The sequence below is a fragment of the Camelus bactrianus genome, chromosome 11, assembly GCF_048773025.1.
Source record: "Camelus bactrianus isolate YW-2024 breed Bactrian camel chromosome 11, ASM4877302v1, whole genome shotgun sequence".
Lineage (NCBI taxonomy): Eukaryota > Metazoa > Chordata > Mammalia > Artiodactyla > Camelidae > Camelus > Camelus bactrianus.
This window is the reverse complement of record NC_133549.1, coordinates 39,654,659-39,676,799: the sequence shown is the minus strand read 5'-3', so window position 1 is coordinate 39,676,799 and position 22,141 is coordinate 39,654,659. Positions and strand designations below refer to the sequence as shown.

The following is a 22,141-nucleotide window of genomic DNA, read 5'->3' as shown; positions in this document are numbered from 1 at the left end:
TAGTTTGTCTTCTTAATCAGTCATGCATTGTCTTAGGTTTGGGAAATAAAATTTGGTCTAATCATAGTATTCTTCTGGTATCTGCTTTCTAAATCCCTTTCTGGTGTGGATCCTGAGGGGGTCAGTCATGGTTCAACAAACAGAGCCAGTAGAAGACAGACAGACGCACACCACATTCTTTAAGGAACAGGCTGATGTAATTGTAGGTTGTCTAAGGAAGTCTGAAGTTGGTCGGGTAGACGATGAGCAGGCTGAAACCCCGGGGCTTGGTCTGCAGCTGCTTTCGACAGGTGGAATTTCTCCTCTCCCTCAGAAAGCCTTCACCCTGCTTTTAAGGCCCTCAGTGGATTCAGTCAGTCCCACCCAGGATAATCATCCTTAAAGTTAACACTTTATGGGCTTTAATGACATCTGCAAAATCCTTTCACAGCAGCACTTAGCTTCATGTTTAATTGAATTCCTGAGGACTGCTAACCTATCCCAGGTGACACATCAGAAATCCATCACATTCAGAGAAGCCAGGAGAGCAGCCTGGGAAAAACTGTCCCCGGGGATCTGGGGCAGACACTGATGGAATCAAGGCTGGGTCTCGGCCACTCTGAAAGCAGTCCGGTCTAAGCACTGAGTTCCAGGACTACCTGCTGTGTGCCTCGGCTCAGGGAAGCTTGGCGGGTTAATCTTGTCAGGATTGAACCCCCTTCTCTTGAGTTTTCAACAGTTGCATGTAAAACAAGTTCTTGTTGACAGGAAAATGTTTTCCTACAGATGGTCATTTTGTGAGTTTTTAAAAGATTTGTTTGAACTTAAAAGCGAAAGCTTAAGAGCCATGGCCAATGGAAAACTAAACACTTACTTTACCAGAGAAGCTATTAAAATGATCTGTTTTGGGAGGTGGGAAGGGAAGTGAGTGTGGCTATAAAGGGCAACGTGTGTGGTCCTTGTGCTGATGGCAACATTTTGTGCCGTGACTGTGTCACTGTCAGTATCCTGGTTGTGATACTGTACTGTCACACAATTTGTTTTTGCAAAATGTTCCCATTGAGGAAAACTACATGGGATCTTGGGTAAAAACACACGTGATGTTTCTGTTACTTCTCACAACTGCACGAGAATGTACAATTATTTCAAGATGAAAATTCTAATGAAAAATGATCCATTTTATAAAGCAATCCTTTCATGATAATGATTAATCATTTTCTAATTCAAATTTTAAAAAATAATCATATTCTCTTAAGGAGTTAGACATCCATATATACTTAGTCTTGTGCTAGGAATAACTACATATTCAATATATATTTGAGTGGATGAATGTATGCCTGATGGGAAAATTGTAGGTGAAAGTTGATTCTTACAAAACAATTTTATATTAAACACTACGTTCAAGGCTACATCCTTAGATGAAATATTGGGCATACTGTCAAAAGGTGGAGTCTTCAGTCTGTAATGATGATGACTGAGGAAAGATGGGATTTATTACCTCAAAAATAAGGCCAGACAAAACCTAAAACATAAGTTGAGAGGAAACTTCTAGAAATGTGTAGGAGGTAGTTTTAAGACAAATACCATTTTTGCCCAGAAAGTTGTGTAGATTGAAAACAAAAATATGTTCAAAGGATTTAGATTAATGTGTAGGTTCACTCACTGAGTAAGTATTAGCTACCTGGCACATCATAAGAATACTATCTGTAGTTTTAGTGTATTTCAGAAACTTTTCTAACATGTAAATGTTGATGTCCTTGGAATCTCCATTGATTCAGCTGTCAAATTCTGCAAACTATGTGGATTGGATTTTCTCAGTGTGTATTTCTGATCTTACTGCTTCAGATTTTTACGGAGAAGTGAAATTTGACCCACTGAAATAGTTAAATCATAACATTCTAAAGATATCTAGAAACGTAATTCTTTTAAACGCTGTCTCAAAAGATATTTTCAACTTGAAATTTCTTTCTCTGTCAGGTATTTCTATTTTAGGGATATAGAATTAGAAACTACTGTTAAGAATGGGAAGGTGGGACCAAACTCAGTTTCAATGTTAAGAAATAGGTATTTATAGCAAATAGAAGGGAGCCTGGGACAGTAAGGGAGGTAACCTCTGGGGAGTGGCGTTGGGGCTGGGCCCTGGTAATCCTGGTCTAGGTGCTCTGACTCCTGAGGCTCTGTGCACTGCGCCCAGGACTCTGTGGTCACCTCTGGGAAGGCGTAAGCTTGTCTCTTTTCTTCTTTCTTTTTTTCTTTTTTAAAGTCCTTTAAAGGCTGAGCACCTCAATGAGTACCCTTCTTTCTTTCAGTGTTTGAGTGGCCAGCGAATAGCAGGTCTGTTTCCTGAAAGCTATTATGATCTTCTAAGTTAGTAGATAAATTCAGGGTTCTATCCAGGAAATGGTCTTTTTAAGAAATACTGTCTGCATCAAATAAACCCCACCCCTCCCCTCACGAAAAATTAGATTCTTTTTAGGAAACCATGATTCCATACTCCACGCAGTAAGCCTCCTGGTAGACATGCCCTAAGTGGGAGTGAGGTTATTGATGGCTGAGAAGACCCCTGCAGACCTAGGGTGGAGGAGCCGTCCTGCTAGGGAGATGTTGGCCGGCCACTTAACTGGTTAGTCATTGGAATTTTTAGAAGTAGTAAAACTTTTGGTAAAAAGGAGCTTTTGTCTCCTGGAATAGCAACAGTTAGCATCCCTTAAAACCAGCGATTTCTATATACAGCAAGTGCTTCTATATATACACTCCTGTGTTGTTTACATAGGACTATTTTAAGATCTGTGTCACATTTTTCTGGTGTATTTTATGGTGGGAAAACTCAATTGGAAAAAATGCACTTAGCTCTGGTGGGGATGGTAAGGTAAAATAAGTACTTTAAAAAAAAAAAACAACCCCATGAAGTTTGTTGTTTTCATTTAGCTTTAAACAGAACAGAAATAGCAAGGTGATAGCTCCCCACATGAAATTGTGTTGCTTCTCCTTAAGCAAATTTAACCCTTGCTCTCATGTTATAATGCTAGCTTTGTCACCGTATTAGTCAATAGAAAGTCTGCAAGGCATGTGTATGAATTCACCCATGTACTGATTACAAAAATCTGTGAGAAAATAGCTATTTGGGGTAATAGAGCTTATAATTCAGCACCTATTTTTCTTTTGATTTTGCAGCTGTTGAATTGAGAGGGAGATGGATAGGGTAGAGACCTGTCTACTACTAAGAGTAACGTGGGTGTAGAGGCACCCTCGGAGCCCAGGTGTGGCTTTGGCAGGGGTTAGGTGTGGCTGTGAGGTGGCTCAGATGTGGCCGTGGGTTAAGTTACGGCAGTGAGTTCAGGGGTTGGGCTGCTATGACAGCTGATCCTGTCCCCTGAGGAGAGACTCCTTCCTCCCTGGTCTGTGGGGATGAGTAAAACCATGGAGGTTATGATGGGAGGAAATCAAGTCCCTTGACTGCCTGGACCGTGGGAGCATAAGAGGAGTATGGAGACCAAAAGATGGAAAGTTGGAGTGGTTGGGGACCAGGTTCTGGAGGGTCTTTGAACACTAGTCTAAGGAGTTTTCTTTAATTCAAGTGTTGGTGGAAAATGAGACTTTTAAGTAATAGAGTGCGATGATTGTTTAGTAAATTTTACCTTCACGTATATAGGAGTGTTTGGTACTGTGCTAGACTTGGCTGGGGCTAGGGGCTAGGGATGAGGAGCAGTACAAAGATGAATAAAAGAGAGGTCCCTGTCATCAAAGAGTTGGTGATCTAGTCAGGAAAACGGTTAACCTTGTGGTCCATGAGGTCCAAGTGTACAGTTAACAAGTTGTTGGGGGAGGAGGCGCAAGAACCAGGTGGTTGCTTCCCACTTCAGAGATTTGAAGGCTGCAGTCTGTTGCATCCCTGCCCAGGGTTCTCTTCTAGTTAAATCCTCTGGTCTCTATCTGTTCCTCAGGTGCCGCAGTTTATACACCTTGCAGGATCTTGGTAGTTCTCTCCTCAGTCTGCCTCAGATAAAGTACAAGACCCAGACTTGAACTCAATATTCCATGTATGGCTAAGTATGGGAGGAGAATTGCTTCCCTTCTGAGGTCGTACTGCCACTTAATCATCATGAGATATGTTGCTGGACCACCATGTTACCTATTTGGGGGGGGGGGACCTGCTATTAACAAAGAAGGGACTGGGGAAAGGAGGTCCTACCGGAGAGGCCACAAGTAGGCCTGTATTCCCCTTGGAACCTGAAGTCTTATTCACCTATGTGGCTACTTCTCCCCTAAGTGTCTGTTCCCCATTCCCTGCTCCTGGCCTCCCAGCTTCCCGCCTCATCTGCCCCTGTAGTCTATTATTATGCCCTGACCCTGGCTAGTCCCTCCTGGGTGGTAGTTCAATAAATACTCACTGAGATGTGCATTTTATGCAGATTATTATTTAAGTAATCATTCTTTTACTCTTCATTAAAAGAGGGGAAGAAAAAGGGTGGGGGAGAAATGAAGGAGAGAAGAGGCAGGGATGACTTCAGAGTTTTAAGCCCGGATGATGGGAGATCTAATGGCATCGTTTCCAGAAGTGGTACTCAGAAGAGGGAGGTATTATCTGGGGGAGGACAAACCAAACTCTGTCTAAAGACAAGCCTTTTCCCTCTGGTGACGTCTCCCTGGCAGAAACAGGACACTTTGTGTTTCCCTTGTGGAAGCAGGAGAGCTGTCGTGGAAACCACGCTGGCAGGGGCTTGGGCATGGCACTTAGACAATAATCTTTAGATTTTTCATCTACGACCTTTCTTATCTTGAGCACGTTTTGTCACCAAAATCATCTTTCACAGCCTTTTGGCTGCATTTGATACTTTTGACTCCTTTCTGCTTCTTGAAATAGCTTTTTTTTAAAGTCTGGCTTCCAAAACCTGCCTCTCTTGATTCTCTGTCCACCCCACTGGCTGGACCTTCTCAGTCTCCTCTTTGGTTGTGTCCCCGCTTTTTACTCTCCGAAGCGTCGGCCTGCCCTGGGCTCAACGCTAGGATATTTCCTCCGTCCACACCCAGTCTCTGGGTGATCTCCTTTGATGTCTGGCTTCCACCCTCTGTTCTCTGCAGATTCTCAGTCTTCATCTGTAGCCCATGCCTCTCTCACTCTCTGGGATTCTGGACTTAGGTACGTAACTGTCTGTTTGACATTTCCACCAAGATATCCTGTAGGCATCTCGCTCTTGACCTGTCTAAAACAGAACTGATCTCTCCTGTCCAGACATGTACCTTCCACAGTCCTCCTTGGGAAACGGCAACTCCATCCTTCCCGCTGCTCAGGCCCTAAAACTTTAGAGTCAGCCTTGGCTTGTCTCTTTTTCTTCTGCCTCCCTTTGATCCATCAACAGACCTGTTGGCTCTGTCTAAAATACATACCTGGAATCTAAGTCCTTCCCATCACCTCCACTGTTACCATCTGGTCCAAGCCACCATTCCCTCTCACTGGGATCACTGAAATAGCTTGTTAACTGGTCCCCCCATCATCCCCCAACTCTGGTTCTGCCCTTCCCCACTGCTGTCTTCCTCCCATCAGCTGCCAAGCCTTTCCTCACCCAGCAGCCAGCGATTCTTTTAAAACAATGCAGATCATGTCAGTCTACTGCTCAGAAGTTCCAGTGACTTCCCACCTTCGGAGGTAAAAGTTAAAGTCTTTGCAATGGTGATGTGGTCTGTGTACCTGCCCCCCACACCTCACCTTTACTGCTTCTGCTCCGGCCATGCTGGCCTCCTTGCTTTTCCTTAAGCATGTCGGGCTGCTCCTGTCCCCTCTCCCAGAAAGGTTTTACCCAGCGCCTTAGAGACTTCATTTGGCTCCTTAACACCCTTCAGTGTTGCTTAAATGTCTCCTTAATAGGAAGGCCTTTCACTGGCCATCTCAAATTAAATGATTCAGCCCTGGCTTTTTTGTTCTCTACATTTTATACAATCTGATGTGCTTTTTTACTGTCTGTTCCCCTCAGTGTCTGTCTTCTCTGCTAGAATGTTCCTTGAAAGCCAGAGCTCTGTTTTGTTCCCTAATGTATGAGCCTGGCACATAGTAGATATTCAGTAAATATTTACTGAGTGAATGAATGACTTTGTGTGACAGTAGTTCATTGATACATACATAACATTGTATTTTATGTTTATAAATTATGTTCATAAACCTTAGCTCATTGATCCATTTGTTCATTTTTTGTCAGTCAGACTAAATCTAATTCTAATTTTCTTTAAAGTATATTGACTTCCTTGATGACTAATGTGCAAACTGGTTTCCTTGGGAGGTCTTAGGTATGGCCATTCAAATACATCTGCACCCCATTTGGTTCTAGTGATGTGGGACCTGAATTCTGACTTACAGAGCATTTCTTTCTTTTACCACTAGTTTCACAGAACTCGCTCCTAGGACCTTTGTTGATTCCTACTTATTGAATTATTTTACCATGTTAGATAAACTGGGACATCTTTAAAAACAAAGGCATATCAGATGCTTCATTTGCCCTGCCCTTGCTTAGCGAAGGGGCCCCACGGCACTGCACAACTGCAGGGGAACCGTGAGGCCTTGCGTTCTGTGCCCTGTGCGGTGTGCGACGCAGCACTCATGGCAAATATGAAATGTTTGACTTCGTTTTCTCATTGTCGAATCTCCTGTTTGTTTTCTTCCTGCTGTTCGAGTGGCATTTTAGGACTCTGTTTGCCTTGGGCTCGTGTTGTGAGGTTTTTTTCAACTACTGTCTGTCACTTTCTATTAGCACAGCTGTGTCAGGTTGTTTCTAGTTCCATTCTAGTCCATCTGCCCTCCTGCCTTTCTTCCTTAGCTGCTTTAATTCATCTGTCTACTCTTCCATTTCACTTGATTGACATCGAACTTGTATGATTGCAAAAGAGGCCATGTTTTCATCAGGCAGTTACAGGTCCCCTTCCTTGGTCAGCCTCATCACTGTCTAGTTAACTATTCCTATCAAAATGCAGGTGGTTATCTGTCATGCAAAGTCTGAGCCTAGCACTGTGGTAAGGTTAAAAGACGCAAGTGGGGCAACACCATGCTGGGCTGATTCTCTAGAGAAAATATGCAAATAATAAACTTTGATTTGGGGGCAGTAGAAGCAGGCAGAGGCAGAAATTTGGTCCCAGTTTTACTGGGTCCAGATTGTTACTTAGTCCATCTCACAGTGAAGACATGTTCTTGTAACTTCATCTGTGCAAGTGCCCTGTTTTGAGCACATTGCAGTTAGGCAGAAGGATCTAGGTGACTATTTCATGATAATTTGCTTACGATTGTGACTGTAAAGGGGGATGTATTCATAGTGCCATGTCCTCTGAAGACAGGCCTGCTTAGATTCTCTTAGATCTGACTTAGGGATCCTTTTTTCCTCCATTTCTAGGACCAGACTAGGTGGAGAGAGGCTATAGGGATAAATTTCAGGACAGTTTGAAATGACTGGAATACTGCATGTCTTATAGCTAGCCGCAGAGGGCTCTCTTCAAGCTCACTGTGACAGCAGTGTGCTTAATCCTCTATATAATCATGTTTATTTAATCTATATGTATTAAAAAGTTTTAGTGTTATTTGATGCCTATAATTGCATATTATGCCAATGGCTGTGTTTTCATTCTTCTCTTTGGAGGTTAAGAATCCATCAGTTCATAATCTTTTTTAGCTTTTGGTTTAATCTGTTATTAATTTCCCCCAAATTGTCTTGCTGCTTTCAATCCTGGCTTAATCTTTCTCATGTTAAGAAAGATGCTAACTGAGCTCAGTTTTTTAAATCTCTGTATTGACAAGTTACGTTTTCCTTTTGATTGCTCTGATGAGGCCGAAGACTGAAGTCCCTGCAGTGAATGGTGAAGTAGGGGAGTAGGTACATTGTATTGCTGTCTGTCCTCCAAAAGTATGATTAGAGAAAGAAGGGTATCAATTTTTTTTTGTCCTGCTTACTGGGAAGGTTCAGAAAACAAGACTTCTCACCAGGAATTCCAAAGCTGAAAAAATGTGGCTCTGGGGCAGATGAAGAAGTTTCAACATTGAAGGTGGGGGGTGTGAAAGGCTACAAGTGAACTGGGAAGAAACCTTCATAATTTTCAATCTAAGAAGCCTAGCTGACATGAATAATTTCTCCTAGAGAAAGGCCCTTTCCAGTCGGATCTGTTGGTGCTATCGGGTTGGTATTTCAAGTATGTCCATCTGCATTTAAACGAATTGCTCCAAGACAATCTGATTATGCGGTAGTTACTTTGGTGAGAATAGCGCCTCAGTGGAATGGAAACTTCATTTTGAGTCTAATATTAGACCTTGCTTTGGAAAATTCCTTTTAAATGATCACAAGCTGGGAATAGCAAAAGAATTTAACTTTCGACAGACAGCATTCACCAAGAATTTTTAACTGCTTATGTTTGGGTCCTTGGGAAAGCAGATGTGAGAAACTGACCGGACTGAATTGGCTGCACTAGGATTGACTTGACCTGATGCGGTGTTTATATCTATTGCTGATAAGTTTCCCTCCTAGTCTCATTTGCTCAAAATATTTTCATTCTTTGAGCATGAGCCTGCTAAGGATGAAAATTGTTAGGATGCCTAATTGTCTGACAATCTAAACTTCTAGGCTTCCAGACATTGTTGCCTGTAAAGGGGTCTGAGACAGAGCGGAAGAGGGCAGACAAACCTACAGAACCAAAGCCAGTTTCTGAGTAAGTGCTGGGAACTTGATCAGACCTGGCCTTCAGAATATTTTTAGTTTGTCTGGCTGATTGTGTCTGAGTGAATTCTCCCAATTTGAAGTTTTAGGTGTACTTTATTTAAAGGAGTCCCTCTTACCCCCACCATCCCTCCCCTCTCCCCACCAAAGCCCTTGTCATTCAAAAAAAATAACGTTAACTGATCATGCAGTTTCCAGATCATGTCTACTTGGCTTAAGGATGTGCTTCAGATGCCTTGCATTTCTTGGGCTGGGGAAACCAATATTGGTGTTTGAGAGATATATTTAATATTTTAAAAGATCCTTCTGAAATTGAAATGCGTCTCTTAATCACAATGTACATTGAATGTAGTGGAGTCCTTTTTTCTGACTAAGCTGGTAGTAAGTTCATGGTGCCTTACAACTGAGGAAGAATATGAATAAGCTAATAGGAGTTACCACTTATTGATCACCCAGTGGATCCCAGGCACTGTCTTGGCTAGGTACCGACATTCTCTCTGATACTCACAACAGGTCTGTGTAGCAGTGATGATCGTGAACCTGGGTTTCGAGCAGAGGGGACTGTGGCTCAGGCTCCTGATCACACAGCTGGTGATGGCTAAAGTGGCCATGCTGGAGTTCACGTCCAGACCTGCTCAGCTTTACAGCATGTGTTCTTCCTCGTGGGTTATGTCTTTTGATATTTACTGGATTTGAAATTAAACCTGAGAAATTAAAAATATTTACTTACTAATTCATTTTTAAGGGACAGTAATAAATCCATTACATGTTAACATAAATAATATTTTTATTAAAAGTAACTTTTCCAAAACATAAATAGTAAAGTGTTATTGTTTGCCTTTCTGTGTATCTTTGTTATCTAGCTAAATGGAAGGTAGCTGGGTTCTCTTACCTTCTGCATTCAGTCTGTGCTGTATACTGTTTTAACTGAAGTGTATAAAGAAAATCTGGCCTCACACAGATATGTATTTGGAAAAGGTGGGTATTTTAATAGCCTTTTTGAATAATTGTGGCTGTTCTTTGATACTGTGCCAGAACTCCACAAGTGGTAGTTTCTTAAAGATTAGTTGCAATGTTGAATCTGAAACTATACCAGTGGACTTTTGGTGCCCTGTTATGTTAAAAGCTTTTGGTCCAAAATCTTCCTTACAGAATACTGAATATAGATCCTCCCTGACTCCAGGAAGTAGAGCTGGCTTCCTACCCCTCACCCTTCCCTGGGGGTGGACTAGACTTAGCGACTTGCTTCCAAGGAGTAGAATGAGGGGAAGGGGAACATTAGTAACATGATAGTGGAGAAACCTGGGAAACATGGCATTAACCAAGCGGCGAAGGGGAACATCACCTGTGATATCATGCAGCTGCCGTGTAAACCCTGATGTGATGTAACTAGAAAACACATAACCCCAGTCTTGGCACAAGAAAAACATCGGACACGTCCAAATCAAAGGACACTCTCCAGGATACCTGACCGGTTCTCCTTGATTGTCAGCATCACAAAAAGCAAGGGAAGACTGGGAAACTATAACAGAGCAGAGGAGACTGGGGAGACATGGCAGCTAAAAGCAGTGTGGTGCTCTGGAGTGGATACTTGAACAGAAAGAGGACATTAGTGGAAAAACTGGTGAAATCCAAATAAATTCTGGAATTTACTGACCATTACCATATCAATGTCAGTTTTTTAGCTGTGATGAATATATCATAGTCAAGTAAGGTGCTTAACCATTAGTCGGAGATGGAGTAAAGGGTATACAAGAGCTCTCTTCACTGTCTTTGCAACTTTTCTGTAAATCTAAAATTACTGCAAAATAAAAAGTTTTTAAAAGTCCACTGTTATACATTGCACTCTGAGCAAATCGTTTACCCACGCATGATTTGGTAATGTCATTGCCATGGCCATTTGGAAAAATATTGGTTCACTGAGTTACGCAGATCTTTTAAATGTTGACATATCTTCTTATTTGCTACTCGTCAAATCACATTTGTTAGCATCACCAACTGTCTCATCAGGAGCGTCTTTGTTGAGAAGCCCTCAAGCTCATGGCGGTCAGTACAAGTTTCCCAAAAATTCTAGTTTTCCCTTGAAAGCGCAAATGTTTTCTTTGGCGGCAAACACTGCGGTTGTTTTCCTTAATGTAACAGGCTCGTTTTGTTCATTTTCAAGAAAATGTCTGCCAAATATCCAAGTCTAAACAACCATGGTTTGTTTGTTCGTCATTCATTCTTTCAAATATAAATGATGTTCAATGAAAAGCGGCTACTCCAACTTGCAACCCAGACAATTGCATGAGTCCTTTTCCTCAAGACAGCAACCATCATCCTTCAGAATGCAACAGAAGTGTATTTTGTTATTTCACATTTTGTCACATACAGTATTAAAAGGTCCTCGGGAATCAAGGTCTAATGAAACTAATATCTTTTACTGTTTTTCATCAAGGATATTCATAAGAGGAACGGATTTTCTTCCCTCTTACTGTGTGTGGTGGAGAAGACAGTGACCACTAGCACACTGACCACACTACTGCTGCCTTGTAGTAACCTAATGAAAATAGTTTGGCCTTGCTGACTTTCCTAAAAGGGTTTTGGGCACCCCTTGGGGGGTCCACGGACCACACTTTGGGAACTGTTCTCCTAAAGTAGCAGCTGCTAAAAAGTCACAAAGGAAGAGCTGGCATTACTGAAGACCAAATCCACTAGGAATTAGATGGTAATGTGGTGGTACCATGTGTGTAGACGATGTTTCTCTGGCTTAACTGGTCTTGCTTCTGATGGCTCATGAAGCTTTTCATTGGCAGTATTTCCAAACGATATTTAAAAGCTGAAACGTAGACTTTGATAATCTGGTATCTGTGTTTACTGCTATTTTTTTTTTATCATAATCATCTGTAAGACCTCATTCAGGAAACTCAGCAAATTACCTGTTCAACTTTGTTTTCTTTTCCTTAAAGGTAAATCTCACCTGGCTATTGTGCAGCGAGTAAACAATGAGGGAGAGGGGGATCCCTTTTATGAAGTTCTGGGAATTGTCACATTAGAGGATGTGATTGAAGAAATCATCAAATCTGAGATTCTAGATGAAACAGATTTATACAGTGAGTAACATTGCCTGAGTGTAATTTTCCAAAACCTTTGCTTTTATTTGTCGTGTTATTTGTGAGTCATGTGACATCTCTCCAGCTATTGTCTGCCTATTTCTAATTATGCATTGCATGTGTAGGCTGGGTACCACCTGTCAGGATATTCCAGTCCCTTCATCAGGGAGGAAGAAGAGGAGGCAGGTCCTGTAATGTCCACTGGCCATGTTTTTTTGAAAAGCCAGCTGCTTCTTACCATTGATCCGGACATTCATTACTTGTCCTGAAAAGAAAACTCCATTCTCGGTTTTCACATTTATCTTACGTCTGGAAAAAGAATTGTTCTTTGCTAAATTTTCATTTTACACAATTAGGCAAATTTTTTCAGATAAATTTGTTTCTACCTAAGGTCATAATTCAAGTTCTTGAAGAGTGAGGGGGATTTGTTAAATTGATGGATAGCAACTGTTGAAATTGCCTTCTTTTGGAACCCATCAACCAGGGTAGAGGGGAGATTTGCAGGTGTAGCTTTGCTGAGGCAATGGTGGCACGGTGGCATGTATATAGAAGGCAGAACAGGTCGGGGTACGTAATAAAATGTTCTTCTCATTCTCTGCTTCTCTGCCTTTTAGGCAGTGGGGTGGGGAAGGGGAGTATCCACACGTGTTTGCCTAGGAGTAGGCTTGATCTTGGGTTGAGTGTTGAACGTGCATCCTGTCTCATCAAAGTCCACAACTGCTGGACTGTGGAGGTTAAACCTTCCTCAACCTCACTCTTAGCAAAGTAGTACCCTTCCAAGAGTTTCTCAATGCCAAAGATGGCCCAAGGCCTGAGATATTTGGGGCTCTCAAAGGTGATATAGAGAAAGAGCATCTGGGTTCTTTTTGTCCTGTTTGGCTTTTGAAGCATGACTTGGAGGGGAGAGTGGATCATTCAAATGGCCTGGAGCACCTGGGACCAAGCCAGCCTTGCTCAAAACGGACTGATTTTTATTCAGTCCTGTTAGAAGGGAATGTCCCTCATTTGAAAATTGAAAAAAATCTTCTATGCACCCTTAAAAAAATAAATTTTTATATTTGGCTTATGACCAGCTTCTGAAAATGTATCTTAGTTTTTCATCATGCCTGTATAGTGTTCTTTAAAAAAAAAAAAACAAACCCACCAGTTTCTACGTTTTACCCTTTTGACTCTTGGAGAGTGATCGGAGATTTCATAATAGGGAATATGGTTATTTGTGTGAAAAGAATAAATTCTTTTCATCCTTCCTCACAGTGACTATTTGGTACCAAGTGTGTGTCTGCACATTTGTTTCCCCAGGGGCATCACTCATCATGAGAAAGACAATTTAGACATTTGTGAGATTTTACGTTTGCACTTTAGTTCACTTCTTTCAAACCTTGATTAGATGCATTTCATATGTGACTTCATGAGATGAGAAGCTGAACTTGGGGTTCAGGTACATTCTTGATTTAGATAGGAGCTCAGGGATGATGACTGCCTTTGCCGTTAGAAGAGGATTTAAAATGTTTGCATTGATTCCCACTGCCTGATTCTAAAGAGAATTTGAGACAGAAGAAAATTACAGGCTGTGATTGCTTCTCGCAGGACAAGCCAAGTTAGTAATCACTCTGTTTTGCCCTTGGCATGAAATGGTAATGTGAAGATTCTTGATTCTTAGGGGATAAAAAAAAAAAAAAGCAAGCAGTTGGGGTCTTGTCTCCAACCTGGTTTTTTCTTGATTATTGCTTTGTCCAGAAAAATACTTGGAAAAAAAAAGTGTTTGCGTTAGACACCTTCTAGATCAGGGGTTGGCAGACTACAGCCCACAAGTGCCTGCCTACAGCCTGTTTTCATATGGCCCACGAGCTAAAGTTTTTTTAAAAAAATTTTCCAGTTGAAAAAGCTCAAAAGAATAATTTTATTTTGTGACATGCGAAACAGTATGAAATTAAAATTTCACGTCTGCCGTAAAGCTTTCCGGCAGCACCGCCATGCTCATGCATTGACAGATGGCTGCTTTTGCTGAACAGCAGAGCTGAGCAGTTACAGCAGGGCCCGAAGGGTTTACCGCCTAGCCCTTTACAGGGGAAGCGTGCCGACCTCCTCTGAATGCCTTTCCTGCTATGTGCTTGACCTTGAGCATCTCATGGTCTGGGGCAGAAATGAAACTAACATATATTATTATTAAAACAGTGTTCTGTGAGTGTTCTTGTTTGTTTCTTGAGATTGTGTGTGTGTGTTTTCTATTTCAGCAGAGGCCAGGAGCCTCTTACAGGCAGGGACACACTTCTGTGTCTCCTGTAGCACATGACTGGTCTTGACTGCGGTGAGGCGACACTGAGTCCAGGAGACTGTGTGCGCTCCAGGCCACGCACTCTGTTGCTATGTGGCTGTATAGGCTGTACCGGGGGAGGATTTTTGTCTGTGGCTGCCCTGTGATGTGCTTGTAAGGGCTCTCATGATCTCCATGAAGTGTGTTTATAGTGTGTTCTTACCTGTTTTGGATTGTGTCACGACTCTGCTGGATGGATTTGATGAGGATTCTCTCCCTCTTCCCCTTTCTGTGTGTGTGTGTGTGTGTGTGTGTGTGTGTGTGTAGCGTGCCCACAATCTGGAGAGAGAGCCTTGCCTTTCCAATAAATATATTATGTCACTTTCTTTCCAAAAGCACCCCAATCTAATGGACTGCATTCCCTTTTTCTGTTTTTCCTTCCTCCCTCAGCTGATAACAGAACGAAAAAGAAAGTGGCCCATCGAGAAAGAAAGCAAGATTTTTCTGCCTTTAAGCAGACAGACAGCGAGATGAAGGTTAAAATATCACCACAGCTTCTCCTGGCCATGCACCGTTTCCTAGCAACAGGCAAGTGCAGCTTATCAGAGTCTGAAATCTCTGCCAACCCTGGAGCGAGTTTCTCACCCACCGCTGACTGGGGTGGGCTGGGGGTGGAGACCGGGAAATGGGGTGACAAGTAATGCCACTTTTGTGTTTTGTTTTTTGTTTTTTTGTTTTTGTTTTTGTTTTGTTTTTGTTTTTTTTCTTTTTAAATTCTCTCCTCTCCTGTGTTCAGTGTCGGCATGAACCCTCTGAGACATTTACCAGGGGTGGACCAGTAACTTAAAATTGGTCTGAAAGGTAAGGATGAATGTTAGTGCCACACTGCATGTGAACAGTAGGCCTGGCCATCCGCTTCAGCTCAGCCCAGGGGAGACCAGCTGGCGGAGTAGGCTGACAGTGCCAACCAGACACCACCCCGTTGTGTGTCGGACAGTTGAGTAATTTTTTCTTCAGCTAGCCTTGGAAGAACAGTTGGACAGCAGTGGTAACGCAGCTGCTCTGATTTGCAAAGAAGAACGATAGATTTTCACAATTGAATTGTTACCCTTTACAGTTTTAGTGAAATCAGACATTCTCAGAACTCTGACATGGATTTCTTGATGGCCTCTTCCAACCAGAGTGTTAACCTGGGCCCGTTCCAGGAGGCAAGCGTTCACAGTATTAAAACCACCAACCCAGCCGGCACTGACTGCTCCAGAGAGGTCAAGGTCGAATGGACTTAAGAGACTGACTGACCCTGCTCACATCCCCAGATGGCTCTCTAGGTGAAGGGTGAGCTCTGTTGGCCAGGGGAAGTGTGAGAAAATCTGAGAGTACCCAGTGGCCTGTAGAAGACGTCTGTGTCCAAGATGGGCAGCCAGTGCCTTTCAACTGAATGCAGTGTACTTAAAATATTTTGCAAAGAAGGCTAACAGCGGCCACATGATGGAATGTTACGCACTCTTTAAAATCACGTTTTCAGATACCTGGAAATGCTCACCGTATAATACTCATGACATGGGAAAATACTCATAGTTTGATGTAAAGTGAGAAGAAACAATATAAAACCGTGTGTACCTAAGACTATCCTTGCATTTTGTGTGTACACACACGTACCCGGCACTCATGGCTAGGCAAGGTACTGGAAAGAAATGCTCACCAGTTGCTCAGAATGGTTATGAGTGCTTGGTTTATAGGTGATTTTATTTTCTTCCTTATCTTTTTCTGTATTTTCCAAAATTTCTGCCATGTACTATCTTATTTTGTTATTACCAAAAAGTCACAGAAGCTGATACAGAATTTACATCTCACGTATAACTTGAAAATTTTTTAAACATATAAACCGTATCTTTGACTTATCCTTTTTCTAATTCTGAAAATATGATTCTTCATCACTTAAAAACCACAATTTAAAACTAAATGTTATCCTCCTCTGCCTCTGAGATACCATGGAGCCGACTTCCAGGATAGCATCCTTAAGTCAGTGATTTGGGTTTTTGTTGTTTTAAATAAAATTGATACTTTAGTAAATTCAGATCAACATTACTTTTTTTTTTTTTTTTTTTTTTTTAGTTAGCAAGTAGGAGTGCATGTTGATGTGTGCACGTGCCTTGCTTTTATTCTGAGTCTCTACCTTCCTTTGTACCCAGACTCTCTCGGGGTAGTCGGATGGCAGACTGAGATGTGACGCCCTGTGTCTGTGCACCTGGTACTAACCCACACCTAGACGCTTCCTGATCTTTGCTTCTTCCCTTGGCCGTTGTTGGACCAGACTGTTGTGGCCTGTTGAAGGGCATCCTGGCAGTCATAGAGCCTGCTTCTGGTTGACTTTTCATTTGTATCAGTCAGAAAATAAGGGTGTTTTTATGAGGACTCGAGCCAATGACAGGTTGCAAAGGAAACATTTTTACAGCGACAAACACGAGAATTCAGCATTTTCTAATTTCTCCCAGGTAATCTGCCCCCAGTGGATCACCAAACGGAAGTCTCGTTAATCCGTACCGTATCACTTTTGATTCCAAGTATTCTTATTCTCTGAACACCTTACTCACTAGTATCATTTTTTCCATCCATTTGAAGTGTAATATCAAGTTGTGTTTATATCTATAGAAGTAGAAGCATTTAGCCCATCCCAGATGTCAGAGAAGATCCTCCTAAGGCTGCTAAAGCACCCCAATGTCATCCAGGAGCTGAAGTTTGATGAGAAGAACAAGAAAGCCCCAGAGTACTACCTCTACCAGCGCAACAAACCTGTAGACTACTTCGTTCTCATTTTGCAGGTCAGAAGAATTAATCAATAGTTGTTTGGTCTCATTGAGCAACCTCCCGCCTCCAGCTCTGAGGAGACTTGGTGTAGGTGAACGGGGACAAGGATTACATATGTGATTTCTGGGGTGGCCTTGTACCTGGGAGGCTTTCCTCTCCCTGTTTTCGCGTCTGCAAAATAGTGTCAGTATAAAGCAATGTCATCAGTTGCTTTAATTTCTAGTACTGATGGGCACTTAGTGACTGCTGAAGCAATGAGGCATTCATTTGAAGAATGATGAATTCAGTTGTTTGTATTTTTTGGAGAGTTTGGGGGACTTAACCTGTACGTGTGCAAATTGTGGCTGGGCATTTGAAACTTAAGTGTCGTGAGTTCCTTGGGTTGTCTTTTTACCATCTTTTCTTTTTTCCACCCCTCATTAGGACTTGATCTTATACAACTTCCTAGAGATATCTTATTATCTCTTCCCTTAACGCCATCAAAATAATCCATTTATTATTGGGGTTTTATTTCCCCTTGTTATTAACCAGACTCTGAACAAGGGGCTGATGGGATAATCCGTCTCTCATGGCAATGGTGACTTATCTCCTTCTCACTATAACATAAGCCACTATATAAAGTGAGAGGGTGCATCCATTATGAAGCCTCCTGAGGGGCTTTTGTACTTGAGTTGGCAGGGGGCCCTGGCTGTATCCCAGTTTCACTGGTACAGCACAGTTCTTGGTGTGAAGACCAACAGTACAGTGAATAGAGTGCTAGTTTTATTGACTTCTTGTACCTCTTTATTGAAGAATTTATAGGAATTCTGTGTTTCAGAATGAGAATACCTTAAGCATTCTCCTATTTCTTGTTGACTTTCCTAGGTAGAGTGTAATTAGCACTTGGTAGGCACATCTACGATTTACATGAGTCCAGCAAGGTCCCAAGTATCTAAATGAATTAAGAAGGTTCTTTTTACTCGAAAATAACTCTTATCAGATGTCTAGATGTTAGGAACTCTGGGAAGTGTTGTGTTCATGCCCCGTGTTTGGACAGTTTGGTGAATTCTGGAAGCAGAAGTGAAGAACTGGAGAGAAATCTGTAGATGAACTGCTTATATGCCGCTTTCACACAGTCTGTCTGAAACTTCTGTTTGCAGGGTTTCTCATTCAGTACCCTGATTCTTCCACTAACCTTAGTCTCATTCTGAATTGTGTTTTTCTTTTTCTCTGGGGGAAGATAAGCTGGAAACTGTGTGGGGGGAACATAAGGAATTTATTTACTACAGTGAAGGAATGAAACATTCATGTTTCTTATAAAACCTAGATGTGAATATTCCTTAAACCTAGAGAAACTGAATTACATTAAAGACAGTTATTTAGGAGAACTCTGAGGGTTGACATTGTGAATTGCAGTGGTAATAATAGAAACTCGGTGGCTTTCAATTGTCGATTTTTATATAGTTAGCATTTATGAAGTTGTGGTTCAGTAATGCTCTGTTGGTATATAAAAAAACTATTTCCTGGCTGATGGATCTAAAAATAGATTTTATGGAAGAGGGACTTAGACTCCTTGTCCCTTTATAAGTAAATCTTTAAAGATGAGACTTTTACGTACATGTACCTGCATTTGAATACCTACGTCATGTTAAATATTTATATAAATGTGACAAGTTCCTTGATGATGTCATGGGTTTTTTTTTAATAGTGTGTGTTCTGGATTTAAAGGATTTATGGAGGTGTTTAAATTACAGAGTTTGGTGAAAATCAGGTTCTTGCAGGCCAGCTAGTTACCTGAGGGACCCAGAGTATAACAAAACGAAATACCACAAGACCTTATCAATCTAGCACAGCTGTCATCACTTAGAGTATGTTCCACCCTAAAATGTCGCTAATCCATCACTGGAAACTCGTACCAAGTTATTGAGCATGTTTGACTGCATTTCAAGAGCATTAAACCAGAAAAAAGCAGCATATCCACCTCCCCTTCCTGGTCCCAGTGCCAGTGAGCTGCCCTCCTCTGCAGACACTGGAAAAACTCTTTTGTTAAGAAATTGATGTTTGGAAGTCTTTTATAGTATGTATGATTAAAAGACGTTTATAATGATAAATAGAAACATCACTTTGAAGTTTAAACCCTAGATGGAATAAAGTCTAATCTATTCTAAGCAAACCATTAAATAAGCTTAACTGAAAGGACATTCTGTAAGTTATGGGGCACATATGTCCCACTACATATGTTTAAAAAGAATACAACCTTAAATTTTATCTGACAAAGTAGATTTTTAAATTAAATGTATTGTGATAAAAGCACAATAAATAGTGGAAGAAAGCTTTATTGGCTCTACATGCCTTAAATAACTTAACAAAATACACATATAAAACTAGAAATGGATAAGAACTTAATTTTAGTGTAAGTTTTTTCCACCACCATAAAGGGCAGGTATACCAAGAAAAAATGTTGAGAGTTCTAAATTGTGTAATTAATACAATTTTTAAAATTGAAGAAAATTAAATATAAAGCCAGAGAAATATACCTTTCAGAAAGTTCTGTGTGACTCCTTCATAAAAATTGGCCATTTACTCTGTTACAGGTAAGTTCTAGTAAATTCAGAAAGATAGAACTTTCATAAACTCACTGCAGAGATCATAATGAGATAAAATTAGACATAAAAATGCACAATTGAAAAGTACTAAGCCATTTAAAAATTGTGATCAATTCTCTTACGAAGGTTTGTACAGAATGGAGTGTATAACATTTGTGTTTAAAAAAAAAAAAAAGAAAGAAAGAAACCGGTAATAATCGTTGCCTATAAAGAGGAGACTTGGAGGACTGGAAATAAGGTGGAAGGGACACTTACTTCTCACTTTAAATTTTAATTTCTTACCATGTGCATGTAGTACCTATCTAAATAAATAATCATTAAAAATAGAATTAATGGCAAACTAAAAACCCTAAGTAGCAACTGAATCACGGAGAAAATATAGACTATCATTAAAATATATAGAATATCATAAAAGACTGTTAAATAATATAAATACCATATATAGTATGTCAAAGTTCTAAGAAATTTTATTCTTTTAAGTACTCAAGAAATAAGACTAATTTTCTACAACAGAAAAATAGAAAAGGAACAAACTAAAAAGAGCAAATTAAATAAAGATTGTTATGAAAATAACTTCTAAAATGAAAAAGCCCTGGGGAGAGGGTATAGCTTAGTGGTTGAGTTTGTGTTTAGCATGCATGAGGTCCTGGGTTCAATCCCTAGTACCTCCATTAAAAATAAACAAGTAAATAAATAAGTAAACCTAATTACCTCTGCCACCCCCAAAATAAAATAAAATGAAAAAGCCTTACATCCCATAAATAAAATCAAGACTGGTTCTTTTAAAAGATTAACAAAATCAATATTCTCTTGGCATAATTAATGTAATAAGAGAAAAACAGAACAAAACTCGGAGTTCTCACCAACCCCCCTCAAAAAAATCAACTAGAATTAAAGGAATCACTTGAAAAGAAATTTGAGACTTTAAAGAACTCAGTTTCTATATTATATAAATGAAACAAGATGATTTGATTGTCAAATGCATTCTTTAAGACTGTATAGCCTAATCTAAGCTCTGATGATATTATGGGCCAGTCTCACTTATCCACATTGATGGAGAATTCCCAAAGGAAAAAGTAGCAGTTAGAGACCAATGACATATCCAAAGTTATTCATGGTGACTGTGAGTGAATTAGGATTATTTTAGGAGTTCAGGACTCCAGAACTAAAATATGCCACGTTAATTAGGAAAAGCTGTAAAGAAAAAAATCCTTATTTCAATAGATACCAGAAATGCAACTGATGAAATTAAGCATCCATTTTTGATTTTAGAAAACAAACCAAAAAATCTGTAAAAAATCCGTGATGACAGTGAGCAAGAAAGAACAAGTGCTATAAAACCAATCACATCCTTAAACCGGCAGCTTCCTTTTGGGAATACATATATACAGTCCCTCATATACATGCATCTCCAGAAAGAATTGCTTTTTATAAAGCTATCTATGCAAATAGATTTATAGCACATAAATCTATTAATTATAAAGTAGTAGAAATAGTTTGTATGTCTAAACTAATCAAATTTCAGTATGAGAGAACTTTATATGGTCATGAAAGAAGTAGAAAGCATATACAAAAATGTCAAGTAAAAAAGACAGTGTGTGCATGTAGTTATAACTATTATAAACCATTTTTATAATATATATAATTGGTATTTATAGTAAAGGACTTATTGGTCCTTTGGAGGGTAAAATGTCTAAGCAAATAAAATAACATGCTTGTGCTTCCACAGCACATAACTGGATTATGATTTTAGTAAATATAAAGAATGATAGGAAATCAAGCGGATTGGCTTTTTTCTTTGCCAATTATATAGTTGATAGAAAGGAATACTTTTTTTCTGGTGTTAATTTTTGTTGATTTCATGTCTCACGTGTTCTGTTCAGTTGCCCCATCCCCTCTTTTTTGGGGCTTTTTTTTTTTAAAAAAAAACATTTATGTTCTGTTTTATTTTATAAGGAAGAGGGGAAAAGAGATCAACATATGTTCTGGGATACTTTTTAGGGCTTCTGACGTGATAGAAAGGGGTTTTTCCCTATGGAGTGAAATCTGTTCTTTTGTGGAGGTAACAGGTAGCATCTTAGAACTAAACAGCCTTTGACAATATTTAATATTGTGTCACCTGTTATTGGGAGAAGGAGGGAGGGTTAAGCCTTCAATACCAAACTTTAGCATGGATTTTTTGAGCTGTAGGTGAATAATGTTTCCTCTCTCTTGAGTCTTTAGCATGGTGTGTTACCTGTACAAGAAAAAAATTACTTGGATACCTAGTGTTGACCCTATTTTTAAAAAATTAAATACGTATAAAAAATTAAAGACCTATAAATGTAAAACTAATTTAAGTTCCTTTTGAACACTTCGAGCTGAGAACGCTTACATAAAACTGTAAACAAAACAAACTAGTAATTAGTATTCTAAATGTGTTAATGACAGTGGGTGATAGGAAAGTGCCACTGGTCGCAGGACAGTAGCAGGAATCTCCAGCCAAGGCTCTTGGATTAAGCTCACTTGGGTCCCCGTGTGCCCAGCAAGGACTGCCCCCTCCAGCCCTGCGCTCAGTTTGAGTGACTGTGTGTTTGTACAGTATGTTGTGCTATTAGTCCGCCTCTGCTGGCTGTGACTGGATTATTTATATGTTTAGTCCTCCTCTGTTCCTTTCTTTTTGGCTCAGTGTTTCTCACACTTTAATGTGCTTGGGAATCCCTTAGGGATTCAGCACGTCTGGGGTGAAGTCTGAAA

The 22,141-nt window shown here is 40.4% G+C and overlaps 1 protein-coding gene across 3 annotated transcripts in view; it reads left to right on the top strand.

Annotated features, from left to right (window-relative positions):
• CNNM2 (cyclin and CBS domain divalent metal cation transport mediator 2) overlaps window positions 1-22,141 on the top strand; it is a 127,910-nt gene that overhangs the window by 87,364 nt on the left and 18,405 nt on the right. For 2 of the 3 annotated variants that reach the window (XM_010970974.3, XM_010970973.3), the window contains exons 2-4: window positions 11,615-11,758; window positions 14,463-14,600; window positions 16,665-16,834. In XM_010970974.3, the coding sequence (XP_010969276.2) occupies window positions 11,615-11,758; window positions 14,463-14,600; window positions 16,665-16,834 (452 nt within the window). Of the gene's footprint in view, window positions 1-11,614; window positions 11,759-14,462; window positions 14,601-14,808; window positions 14,874-16,664; window positions 16,835-22,141 lie in introns of those variants that run through there. The other variant, XR_012510145.1, reaches the window with a different exon arrangement.